The following is a 13,014-nucleotide window of genomic DNA, read 5'->3' on the forward strand; positions in this document are numbered from 1 at the left end:
TTAATAAAAATCTTTCTTTGATTAAATAAGAAAAGACTATTAAACTGACTATGTAAGCATTCAGGGGTAATTTTACTTATTGGATCAGTTATGAGAAAGAATTATAACCTCGAAAAGCAACGGCATCGATTGATGGGCGTTTTGAGTACGATTTAGTGCATCGTACCGGAAAGAGGTGATAATCTTTAACTTAACGTGAAATACGAGATTTGTACACTATGAAGGAACCAGAAGTGGACCCGAAAAATATTATAAAAAGCAGAGAACTCCTTTACAGGCTTATGATCAGGTTACGTATTTCTGCTTTTGCACATATATAAATTATTTTTTAGTCATCTGAAGTAGTGAAAGTAATAGTTTTCTTAAATTACTAAAATTACTTTATTAAACTTATTTGCGACTTGCAAGTACTTCAATATAATCCTTTTTAAATAAATTGAAATTTATTAATAATGTATAATAAATATTTTAGCCAATTGTTCTATGATGGACACCAGACATTGGCAGTACAGCTGTCAAATATAATTCAAGCAGAACCTCCATGCCCTCCATCCGATCGTTTACTTCATTTAATGTTGATTGGTCTAGCTCATGAACCTGATCGTTCTAAAAAGGACACGAGTAACTTATCTTCTTTCACATCGACTTTTGATAACACTTTGGGACCTGGTCTAGATTTAGAATTTGAAACAGAAGCTCAAACCCAAGCACCAGAACCTGCACAATATGAGACTGCCTATGTAACTTCCCACAAAGGAAATTGCAGAGCTGGAGCATTTTCTGCAGATGGTCAGTTAATAGCAACTGGATCAGTCGACGCATCAATTAAAATTTTAGACGTGGACAGAATGCTAGCTAAGTCTGCACCAGATGAAATGGCACCTGGTGATCAAACAGGTGGTCATCCAGTTATAAGGACATTGTATGATCATTTAGAAGAAGTGACATGTCTGGAATTTCACCCAAGAGAACCTATTCTTGTATCTGGGAGCAGAGACTTTTCTATTAAGCTGTTTGATTTCAGCAAAGCCAGTGTTAAAAAGGCATTCAGAACTATTACAGACGCAGATCAGATACGATGTTTATCTTTTCATCCTACTGGTGATTTTTTGGTTGTTGGAACCAATCATCCAGTAGTCAGGTTATACGACGTTAATACAGCACAGTGCTTTGTTTGTAGCATACCAAATCATCAACATACTGCTGGAATAACTAGTATTAAGTATTCTCCCGATGCAAAAACTTATGCATCGGCTGGTAAAGATGGAAGTATCAAATTATGGGATGGTGTATCAAACCGATGTATAAATACTTTTGTAAAAGCGCATGATGGCTATGAAGTATGTTCAGTGACTTTTACAAGAAATGGAAAGGTTTGTATTAAAAATGTATACTTGTTATGTAATAAATTTGTACATTAATACATAATCTTATAATTCTGAATTTCAGTATTTACTGTCATCAGGGAAAGATTCTTTGATAAAATTATGGGAACTGTCTACTAGCAGATGTCTAATAGCATATACAGGTGCTGGAACTACAGGTAAAATACCAAAACATTAAATATGTCCAAAGTATATACAAAAAAGTTAAATTAATTCTTTATTTGTTGTGTAAAATTATATTGTATATGTATTGTGATTAATTAATGGTTTTTAATAGGCAAGCAAGAACATAAAGCTCAAGCTATTTTTAATCACACTGAAGACTATGTAATGTTTCCCGATGAAGCGACGACATCATTATGTGCATGGAATTCTCGAAATGCATCTAGGAAACAATTACTATCATTAGGACATAATGGTCCAGTAAGATTGATTGTCCATTCTCCAACCGCTCCAGCATTCTTAACGTGCAGTGATGATTTTAGAGCAAGATTTTGGTTCAGAAGAATGCCCACTCATTAGATTAGAATTTAAAGAATCAATACCCATCTTGAACATAACAAATTTAAGTTTGGTAACATTTAGTGTAGCTTTTAATATGATTAACAGAATAATAATCATTGAAACGTTGAGAAAGAAGTATCGGACTGCGAATGATATCTAAAAAATTTTGTACAAACAATCTTAAATGACCAAATGATTACTTGCTATGCCCTGAAGCGACAAACGTTTATTCATTTAGCGTATGTTATACCTAATTTTATATCAAATGTACTTATTCATTTCATTTTACTTTATTGAAGTAAAAAAGACGATAATTTTCACCGATGTCAGTGTTACGAATGGATGAATTCACATAAATGACGCAATAGTTTATGCGTCTATTAAATTATCGATTATAAAAATTGAAAATTTTTTATTTTTCATGTTTACAAATAAGTAGTGCATCAAAAAGAAATGTATTACGTTATACGAGCAAATGTATTCCGGTAAAATATTCGGAAGTATGCATATGAAATGCATGCTAGTAGTGAAGTGCATTTTGTATTTCCTTTCGCTTTTCGATAATAACGCCGGAAGTACAGTAACCAAGTATTTTCATCGTGTTAAAAAAAAAGTTGTATAATGGTTCTATCGATAAGATCGAAAAGAACATCAACAGATAAATTAACAGTTACGGATGATGAAGAATAACAAAGTAAAAGTTACATGAATGAATTTAAAATGTTCCATGCGTTATGCGTCGCTACGTGTCAAATTACTCGGTTAATCGCAAGGCGGCGCTCTGAACTCCCGCTCTGCGTTTGACGATGTATCACGTGACCCACGCTAACCGCCATCTTTGCTTATCGTATAAACAGTGCGACCGGGTTCAGCACGGATTCTTGTTGAGAAATTGTGGTTTTTCCAGTGTTTTTGAGTGATTCAGTTGCGAAGAAATGTCGGAGATCAAGGCGGAGAGCAAGAACGATAACAATATCGAGGATGTGTCAAAGGTAAGCAGAGGGAAGCACGAGAAATATCTTCATCAAGCCGAGTTTTCATGCTAAGGCGGCGTGTTGCGCCCCTGAAATACGAAGAGACGCTCGTTCTCTCGAAAATTCGATGGAATAGCTTGTGCTACGATAAAGAAATGTCGTTTGAAAAGTGATTACGTGAGACACGAAGCTATACAGCTAAAATGCACGGACGCTTTATACCGCGTAGCTACAGGCTCAGTGATTTTTCAAAGCTGCGCCGTTTGTCCTTCATTAGCAAAGATGGTGGATGTTTTTTATTTGTAACTCTCGTGACGAAGGGAGTCGCTGGTTAATGGCAATAAGCCTGTACAAAAAAAGGCGGGAAATAGATTTTGATTCTAAGACTGTCTGTCATACGGTTTTCTACGAAAACTCACTCTCTTTTAGAAACATTGTTCGAGACTACGACGCTAGAAATACATATCGACTTGGCAAAATGGCGGGAAACTTAAATAAACCTGCTATGTATTCTCATATAGTTCAACGGTTCTTGATAATCTTATCACGGGTGTAATTATCATCACGTTTATGCGTTTTTCTGTTAGTTCGACATAATCCTTAAATCGTTTACCATTTAATTTGTTTCTACTACTTTACATTAAGTTATGATTACAATTACGAGACGATGAATTTTTATATATTTCATCGAATCTTCTTAAAATGCAGCAATTATTTATTTTCAGGATCATTCAGCAGAAGAGAAACCAAGTCCAACGAAAAATAAACGAGGAGGCACGAAAAGACTCTCTACACTAGAAAGATTGGCTCAAGAAGGAGAGCGAGTCACAAAGGTGCGTTCTGTTTTTTTTTTCTTCGTTTATACCTTTCTTTCTTTATTCTTTTCTGTTTATGTATTTTCCTTATTTTCTTAAAATTAGATTACACGGTGAGAATTAGGTTTGTCGAAAAATTTGTAAATGTTCCCAAAATTCAAAGAATCAAGATTTCATCCCTTTATTATTTCCCTCCATTTAGCCTGCCCGTAAATATTGTTTGCCTACGTGAGGAAAAGGGTGTTAAGAGTGGGGATACAAAGGGCTGGGGTAGGGGCAAGGGGAATTCTCTCAGGTGGGGGAGGGAGACAGAGGATTTCCCGCTAATACACGTCGTAACCGCCAATTATGAAGTCATTCATATTTTTCAGATTGAATAGCTGATTCTTTGTTGTTACTCTAATTATTGATATATATGTAGTATTATATCTTTTCACATTTCTGTGTTTAATCTCACTTTTACGTTATAGTTGTAGTAAGGATATGTACAAATAACATGAATTTTTATATTATTTCGCTAGAGTAAAAATTAATAGGCATAGACTAAATTACAAAAAGAAGTCATGTTATTGTTTAATTGTGTGGGTAGTAGAGTATACTATGCATTTTAATCGTATTTTAAAATTTTCATTATTGTTGTAAGAAGCTGATTTGTTGTAAGATGCTATTTGGATTATGCTGCATTTAGAGTTATGATTAATAGTGGGTGATCTCCTATTGCAGGATTTAAATGCATCTGTTGGAGAAGTTGAAGGGAGGAGGCGCACACGTAGTTCAGCACGAGGCCTAACCTCATCAACACCTGTGCCATCTCCACCTAAAAAAGAAAAAAGGGATACATCAACAAAAGGCACCGGTCGTGGACGCGGGCGTCCTAAGCGACAAGAGAAAAATAATGACAATAATACAGACGAAGAAGCAGCTAACAATAAAAGCGAAAAGCATTCTGAGGAGGAATCTATGAAAATGGACGTGGATGAACACAAAGAGGAAACAGAAAAATTGGCGGATAACGAGGACAAGAGTGTTGCGAAAACTGAAAGTAAAGAGGCTTCTGATAAGGTGCTTGACTCTAATTTCAAGGAGGAAAAAGTTACAGAAGAATCGGAAAGCTTCGCAGAAGAAAGCAAGAGTTCTAGTGTCAGTGAAGAGAAAAAGGAGGAAGACATAAAGGATAGCTCGGATTCGAGTCAAGATGCAACAGACACAACAACAGAGGCACCACCTTCATCTTCATCAGAGTCTCAAAATCCTTCTAATGCTACTACTACAGAAGAAAATAAGGAATAACCTCCTTTCGTCTGTTTACCAACTTCATGTAAGCACTTTTTTTTACAATTGATTCTTTGACTCGTCATTAGCATTGGTTAGACTTTGGTTGAATAAAGTGGAAAGGAATGAGAATGTATGAGTGTTACAAGAAAAGTATATAACTATTTTCATGTATTTACACTCCTGAACTTTTATGGATGTGCAAATAACTGTAATTATTGCTAACGAATATAAAAATGTGCATTAATTATAAATGTACAATTTCATAACTATATGTATTATCGTTGGTCATAACATATGAGACAGGAGATATATTGTCGTTCCATGCATTCTCAGTCTTTTCGATTAGTATAAGAGTACATAGTATAAAATTATTTAATAACACGAAGTATGAATGATATAAAACTTGTATAGATTTTTATAAATTTTAATAATGTCAGTACATGATTAGAAAGCAAATTGAATCATAGAGAGCATTGTCAAAACGTAATTATAGCTTGTTTAAAAACAAAGAATTTGTTATAAAATATTGCTTTTACTGTAGCAGGTACCAGGGCGGCGCACACAATGGGGTTACAAATCCAGTCCCCTCGTCTATTTTAACAAATTGACACCTTCTTGCCGATCGTTATTCTAATCAGCGTACACGAGTATTATTTTCCTTTTTAATTCGCAGACGAAATATTGAGATATGTTTTTGATATACATTCATTGCCAGGATAATTATATGTTTAATTAATGTATTAAGTGGTATTGGGTGTACCATAGAGTAGTTGTACTAATGTACTTCTACTTCGATAAAGAGTAAAATTACTCGTGCACTGATTAGTTTACGATGCAAAAACAAGGTGTAGAGCGTACGTTGTTCATGTACAATGATAATATTATTGTAAAATATATTTAATATGGACTTATATAGACAAGTTGTTTTCAAATCAGAGCTGAGGCCGGAGTCTTTAAACACCAGTCTTCAATTCAGATCTGATATGGAAGTAGCTAAAATTAATTCGTACATAGTAAATTACTGTAATATCTTATCTTATATAAATAACGACTGAATGAAATGGAATATATGAGAATTATGGTGAAACGATTTCTCTTTTTTCATGGTATGCAGAAATAAAATTTCTGAGAAACGCGTCGTGACGTGATATCAATTCTCCTTCCTCGTACAGTGTTACTAATAACAACCGGTTTTTCGATTATTCATATTTTCAGTTTCTTTTGTATTTGGCAACTAACACTTTAATAGGATATGCTTTCTTCCTATCGTTCAAATTGAAAAAAGAAGAAAATGAAAAACGACAAAAATATTGTATAATAAATTTATGCATATGTATTTTTTATAATAGAATTTCGCTGCCCGTCGATGTTCTGTAATGAATGTAAATCTTTTTATTAAGCCGTTTTCTTTTCATTTAATGGTCCAATATTAAATATGTTGATATTATTGTGTATTTGAACGGTTGTGAATGTACAGATAGATTATATAATTCATTGAACTATATCTAATTAAAAGGTCTACAGGTTTTAACGAAATACAGAAATGGAATGATAAATCTAACAGTTGAACGTTCGAACATGTGTGCAATTAAAGAAGCAATTTGTTTTGATCGCGCTTACATATCTTTTAGATCACGCGAATGTAAAATAACTTTATCCTTCTCCTCTTCCTTAATATTTATTGCAAAATTTTCGGATAAATTCTGAAATAATTGATCGAGTTTATTTCTAACTCAAGCGTTATTCAGATAATTGACAGAGTTTGTAAACAAAGAAAGAAAAAGAAAAAAGGTAGAAAAGAAAATGGTTTTAGCTAAGTTGCTTGCTTCTGATAATTACTTGTACTGTAAGGGAAAATAGGATTTGCCATTCCATGTATTTTTTCTTTTTCTTGTAAGTAGCACGACGAGACAAAGCGTCGCTTTTCGCGAGAGATTAAAATCAAATGCGATACGCGTGTATATAGTTAAGGTTAAGCTTCGTGTGTGGCAATTGATCTTATCTTCGACGTGGTAGCGTGAAGGATTGGAACGACATGTGTCAGCGTGAACATCTGTTATAGAAAATATAGAAAGTATAGCTGAAACATATTTTTTACTAATTCAGTTAAACACTAATCTTTATGATACATATTACGTTATAAATTAGAACATTTAGTCCTTTTTACGAGAGAGAGAGAGAGTAAACGGTACATTTATTTTATCTATACATAAGTATGTAAATGATTAGCATTTATGAGAAAAAGTGTCTACGAGGTTCGATATTAGAATTTTTACAATACGTATGTGTATATATACATAAACATATACATACGCATATATATATTATATATATTTACTATTTTAGCTGTGTATTATTCTTGTTATAAATTAGAGAATTCTTATCAGCCTGAACCTTATACTTCAGCTCTTATAAAGAATAGCTAAAGGAAGTTCTTCTCCGGTTTGAGAAATTCAAGAGAATCATGTTTTTACATGAATAACTCGCGGTGAAAAATAGGTTATTGAAAACTTAAGTTTAACATTTGTCATTCTCGGTAGTCGACACCAATAGACGTTTTCATATTACTGTACATTTATTGTGCTTTGATCATATTTGGATAATTCAATTCGCAACGATGTGTGCGAGTATGTATAAAATTTATCCGTTTGATGCAATCTGTACTACAATTTGACGAACATTTAACAAATTTGCAATTCGAAAAGAAAAAAAAAACATCAAAAATATATCTATCGAAATGTGATGTGTCAGATCTCGCAGATATCTAAGAGAAGCTAAGAGAAGACGAGAAATAATTTAAAAAGTCGTTATCGATAAATCTATTTGTGAACAGATATAAAATGAGATATAAAAATGAAATATGCTTTGCTTAATAGACGTGGTATACAAGTTACACGAACGATATGTTCGTTTTCGTCATCGAGAAATTTATAGTGTCTCTATAAATGGAATTTAGAGATTTTCGTAAATTATATTTAAGTTGAACAATTGTTTCAGAGCTGGAGCTGTAAATATTAATAGAAATCAGGATGAAAGACAATGATTTTGTACAATCAGTATATTAGTTCTGATAAAATTCGATATCTTTTTTAAAAGTATTTTACGAAAGTATAAATATTTCTCACGAACGTTAAATATTGCCTATAAAAACGGAGAAAAGATTATCATGACAAATAAACAAATTTTAAGCATACTCACGTTATCGTATCGTTCGATGTTGAATACAATTCTTGCTATCGTAATTATCAACAGTCAACAATGTCGATTCCACTATTTAATCGATTGCGTTTAGTCACCAGATGGCGAGATCGCAGCTCTTTACAAATACAGCGAATTTAAAAGCGAAAGGAAGAAAAATGCGTACAGAACCAATAATTCGGATTATTCACAGAATTTGTTTAAAAAGAATAAACTCTAAAACAGATTGCAATAACGGAAAAGAAAAATTGAATATATCTTAAAACGAAACGAAGCAAAAAAAGAAAGAGGAAAGAGTTATCATGCTTGTTTTCGTTTAATAGTAGAAACTCTATTTATATCCAAACAAGAACTATAAAAACGTGATTGTTATCATCAGTTTGTTACTACAGAGAAATTTACACGAAGAACAATCTTTTAACTATTGTTATTTTTTAAATTAAGTTACAAAATCATCTATAAAGTTCTAAAAGAAGAGAATGGGTGTTTATGTAAACGGAGGAAATCTTTGGTTGCTTTGCTAACTCTTTATTCGTTGTGCTTATTTCCAAGTGTAATACGAATTTCGTGTTTAATCGGATTATTCATCGTTCGTACTCAATTTTTTTGATACATACATACATACATACATGCATGCTTACATATATACATACATACAGTATTGACACAGCCTTTAAAACAGAATTACTTTTTAAAAATTAGACTTAAACGACTTGAATCTTTTTAAGAAGTTAAAAGAATTAGTTTATTAGAAGATAGGTTAAATGTTTTTTTTCTAAACTGCAGTTGATTGGAAATGCGAAGAAAATAATAGAGGTCACTTTTTACTAACATTTTTATCTGGGCCTGTAACGAAAATGTAAGTAACATATTATGAAGGGTTATGCCAGCTATACATACACATGTTGAAAATTTCATCGAAATCGATTAATATAGAAATAGGCAATAGGCATCAAAAAAATGAACAAAAATGTAGATTTATTTCAGATATAGGCATAAAGTCGTAGAAAACTGCAATTTTCATTCATTTTTGATTTCGATGACATTTTTAGCACATATATAATTAACATAAATCTATAAAGTATACTTTTTAAATTTTTAAACAAGTTGTAAAAAGTGACCTTTACTATTTTTTTCGCGGTTCCGGTCAATTACAATTTTTTCAAAATTTTTTTATGCATCATCTAGTAAACTAGTCCTTTTACTTCTAAAAAAGATTCAAGTCGTTTGGTCTAATTTTTAGAAAGTTATTTTGTTTCAAAGAGTGTTTCAATGTTTTAATTCGTGACCGTATGTATACATATATAGGCGTTCAAATTAATGCGCTCGCCGTTCTTCTAATGAAAATTCACTTCTTTCTTGTTCGACGTCTACGTTATCTTTGCGTCAAAATCAATTAACCTTTAGTTCGTGTAACATTGTTGATCTGCGCGTTTTTTGACGATCCACAGACCTAACTATACATATAACAGATATCTACTTAGGTTGGCCTTGACTTCGATGGACGAGCGCATGATTGTTAGGCCTCGTTTTCACCGAAGCAACAACGAACAACTTTCTGCTGTCTCTCGTTGCTACATTCCAAGACATTTCCAACAAACAGCAACTTATAGAAACATTCTATCCACACTGAAACATTATGCGATAACTTTTTCAGGAAACATGGAATAGCAATAAAAGGTTGTTCAATTTGTTTCAGTGGAAACGAGGCCTTCCGCTCGCTATTACGAACAATCGTGGACCGGTATTTTAATGTCTTTTCATTTCTTCTATATTTTCTCTACTTATGAGTCATTTTTGCTTCTTATCTGTGTGGTTTGTATATGGTATGATCTGTATTGGTAGATCTGTCGACTGATCTACCAATTTAAATTCTGTTTCAGCTTTTTGCCAGAAATATGTTTTTCATTTCGTCCTTTTACTACATTCGCCATCGTTATTCGAAATACAAAAAAATACCGATAGAAAGACGTGTCGATAAACGAGAAAGATAGTTGCAAAATTGTTCCGACATTCAAATGCTTTGAAATAGTCAAGAAATTATTCTATAGCAGATATGTACTTGTACGAATCTTGGAACAGGTGTACGGAATGGCAACGTTGTACAAAGAATCGAATAGGAGCGTTTGGCACGAGTCGCAGCGTGTCGCGTTGACGACAAGATAAAAAGAAACTGTTTACGAACGAACGAGCGAAAAGGGGTGCGGCTCGCTGCATCGGCCATCGCGCTGCTTCTCGATAATTAAATGTCAGATAGCTAGGCGAGACAGCGCGACATGACACGGTGTTTTCATCGGTCGGTCGTGGCACGTTTACATCGGTTATATAGTCTCCTTTTCTAATCATAAAGATATGTCCTTACAGAGGCTTTTAAAATATTTTACACTTTTGGTTTAAACTTCTGAATGCACGAGTCCTATGAAATTGCACAGTTGAGTCAAACGCGAGTGATTATCGACATGGCAATCAACGCGACGGAGTTCTTCCGCGAGTTTGACATTTTCTCGTTGAATATTTTGTGGGAAATTGAGAAAATTAAGAGCAAAGGAAGTGACACAAATTTGGACGCGATAACACGACTTTCGTTAACGATAAGAGCGCGTAGTTAATGAAAGTTATAACGTTTGATTTAATCGATAACGCCACCGCGAATGAGAAGAACGATGCCATCCTCTGCGGACTTTTCACATAAAGTTGTTAATATTTGACCGAAAGTTGAGTCGTTGTTCGTTGGTTGGCAGGAGCACAAGACACAAGCGTACCAAGTATGTATATGCGTAATTAGAATCTTTAGCGATTACTATTTCACTGGTGATGGTGTTCGTGTTTACTCGCTGATCGGTACAGATCGGATACGTTCGTTGTAGATAAAACTTCGCTTTTCAGTGTTTACGGTTCACAAACAGATACGTATTAGATGCTTACCATCTCCGAGAATTTCCTGTTCTGTGTAATTCGCGCAATTATCGAGATAACGATAACGGATTGCGGCGAGCTCACGTAAATTAATTGTCCCTGCAATTAGAGCGGCGACAGCATTGATTTCGAGATGGAATAGGGAAACTGGACGAAGGGGGCAGTGGCGTGGACGTAACGAAATCGGTAATTGGTTTAACAAACGGATCTTGTTTCTCGACTAGCCACGACTAGTCGACGAAGCGGTCGATTAACTAGGGAAATTGTTCACGAACCGATGTGCCTCGGCATTCCACAGTTTCTATTGGATTTCAAAATATTTATTTCCTCATAACTACATGCGTTTACATTTACAGAGTGCTGGTGGTTAGGTGTACTAACGCGATCGCATAGGTGATTACCAAGTGTTAATTACATCGCAGGGAAATGACAGCCGCAAAACCGTTGGGAACGCGTTTCCGAATGCACCGCGCCTCCGCTCCTTTCATATTGGATCCATTCTTTTTCATCTTTCGTTCCTCTTTCGTTCCGATTTTCTCCGTAACGAGCAAATACTCGCATTACCGAAATGCCGCTTGATTTACTCTCTATCCGTTGGCGCTAGTTGCTTCGTTGGTGGTTCTACGCGATTTACTCTTTCTTACGAAGGTCGAGAAAATAAAGTAGTTTCGTAAAATGGATCGAAAAATAAGGCAAAAAAAAGAGGCATTCGTGTATGCGACGAGAGACGATATGGCGGATATGTTAAGAGTTACTCGTACGTCTACTTCCAATTCGATCTGGTGAAATTGTGCGGAGTAGTGCGGAGCGATGCCGTTTACAGCGTGGCATTCGACGTGCACGGAATGCAAGGCTTGTGATATCAACAACGACGCAATACATTGACGCGACTATCTCGACATAATCTCTTTGCGTCCGGTGGTCGTCTTTGTGGCCACTGACGCGATAGACTCATGAAATTTGATCTTTCCAGTTTCGCTGGTTTGGAACGGCGCGCGATATTCGCTACCGCTTCCTGCCACGAAAAGCCTCTACTCAAGCGCGTTCGGCTCGCAGGCTTTGAACGCGGCCACCGGAAAGCGGAAAACGTAATTTAAAGTAAATTACGACTGTTCTCTCGCCGTTTCTTTTTCTTCACGTTCGAGATCGTTTCCCCTGAACTCTCTCCTTGTCCGTGCTTTTTTTCTCCTATAATCGAATAAATCTTTGACCCAAGAAAACAGCACAGCAGAGAATCGTCAAAGTTCACGGTGATATTTAGCTTTAAACGTTTGATATCTTTCCAATGTTTTCAACCGTTCTCGAGCAGCAAATGAAAATCGATTTTGTTCGAAATATGTCTCAGTTTCGTAAATGTAATAGAAGGAGAAGAATATCTCTCGAATCTATGTCGCTGCACTAGAGAATCATTTCGGAGAGAGCGAGAGATACGTTTAGATGAAAAATGTAATGGAAATCCTTTGTTTCGATGGCCCTTTACTTTCATCTTCGTTGGTGGCTTCGTCCGCAAATGTAGCCGAAAATTTGTGGATCTAGACCGGATCTGGTGCAGGTGCGAGCAGTTGCATGCTGCTGCTACTAGAATGCGCGATCTGTAAAAATAAACGGTGTTGCGATACGTTTGTTACATTTCGACGCTTAGTACGGTTCGTTCGCTGGATACGTTCGAATCGCGCGTGAAATCACTGTGAAAGATTAATATCGATTAACGACGATATAGCAGTGGCTGGATAAAATTCGTTTGATTCTGCGCTGCAATGTAATGTTATCGGTCAGATACCGAAACGAAATAAACACGCGATGAAATCTATTTTTGAACATCGAATAATTCAAGTCGACAAGTTATGACGCCACAGTCCGAGGCTACTTGTTGGCGATTTCAGCTTGTTTAAATTCAAGTATTTTCCCTGGCAATTATCGTATCGAAATAATTCGGAAGCCAGCGGC

The 13,014-nt window shown here is 35.1% G+C and overlaps 3 protein-coding genes and 1 long non-coding RNA gene across 11 annotated transcripts in view; 3 read left to right on the forward strand and 1 right to left on the reverse strand.

The window, feature by feature from the left end:
• The first annotated feature begins 140 nt into the window (after positions 1-140).
• LOC126926549 (cleavage stimulation factor subunit 1) lies at positions 141-2,213 on the forward strand. The gene is made up of 4 exons (XM_050742903.1): positions 141-289; positions 473-1,373; positions 1,450-1,543; positions 1,663-2,213. Exons 1-4 carry the CDS (start codon positions 219-221, stop codon positions 1,905-1,907), a joined length of 1,311 nt encoding a protein of 436 aa, XP_050598860.1. The 5' UTR covers positions 141-218; the 3' UTR covers positions 1,908-2,213.
• A 454-nt stretch (positions 2,214-2,667) lies between these two features.
• Positions 2,668-7,677, forward strand: LOC126926559 (myoneurin-like). The gene is made up of 4 exons (XM_050742931.1): positions 2,668-2,881; positions 3,589-3,696; positions 4,402-4,996; positions 5,495-7,677. Exons 1-3 carry the CDS (start codon positions 2,825-2,827, stop codon positions 4,966-4,968), a joined length of 732 nt encoding a protein of 243 aa, XP_050598888.1. The 5' UTR covers positions 2,668-2,824; the 3' UTR covers positions 4,969-4,996; positions 5,495-7,677.
• The window catches only part of LOC126926551 (latrophilin-like protein LAT-2), an 81,358-nt gene continuing 72,570 nt past the window's right edge, over positions 4,227-13,014 (reverse strand). For all 6 annotated transcript variants that reach the window (XM_050742914.1, XM_050742913.1, XM_050742911.1 and 3 more), the window contains 2 exons: positions 11,077-12,659; positions 4,227-4,495 (listed from right to left, as the gene is read on the reverse strand). In XM_050742914.1, coding sequence (XP_050598871.1) covers positions 12,600-12,659 — 60 coding nt within the window. In that variant the 3' untranslated portion in view covers positions 4,227-4,495; positions 11,077-12,599. The remainder of the gene's footprint in view (positions 4,496-11,076; positions 12,660-13,014) is intronic.
• LOC126926566 (uncharacterized) overlaps positions 8,799-13,014 on the forward strand; it is a 56,312-nt gene continuing 52,096 nt past the window's right edge. For all 3 annotated transcript variants that reach the window (XR_007714678.1, XR_007714675.1, XR_007714674.1), the window contains exon 1: positions 8,799-10,916. This is a non-coding gene — a long non-coding RNA (uncharacterized LOC126926566). The remainder of the gene's footprint in view (positions 10,917-13,014) is intronic.

This window comes from Bombus affinis, chromosome 18 (genome assembly GCF_024516045.1).
Source record: "Bombus affinis isolate iyBomAffi1 chromosome 18, iyBomAffi1.2, whole genome shotgun sequence".
Classification (NCBI taxonomy): domain Eukaryota; kingdom Metazoa; phylum Arthropoda; class Insecta; order Hymenoptera; family Apidae; genus Bombus; species Bombus affinis.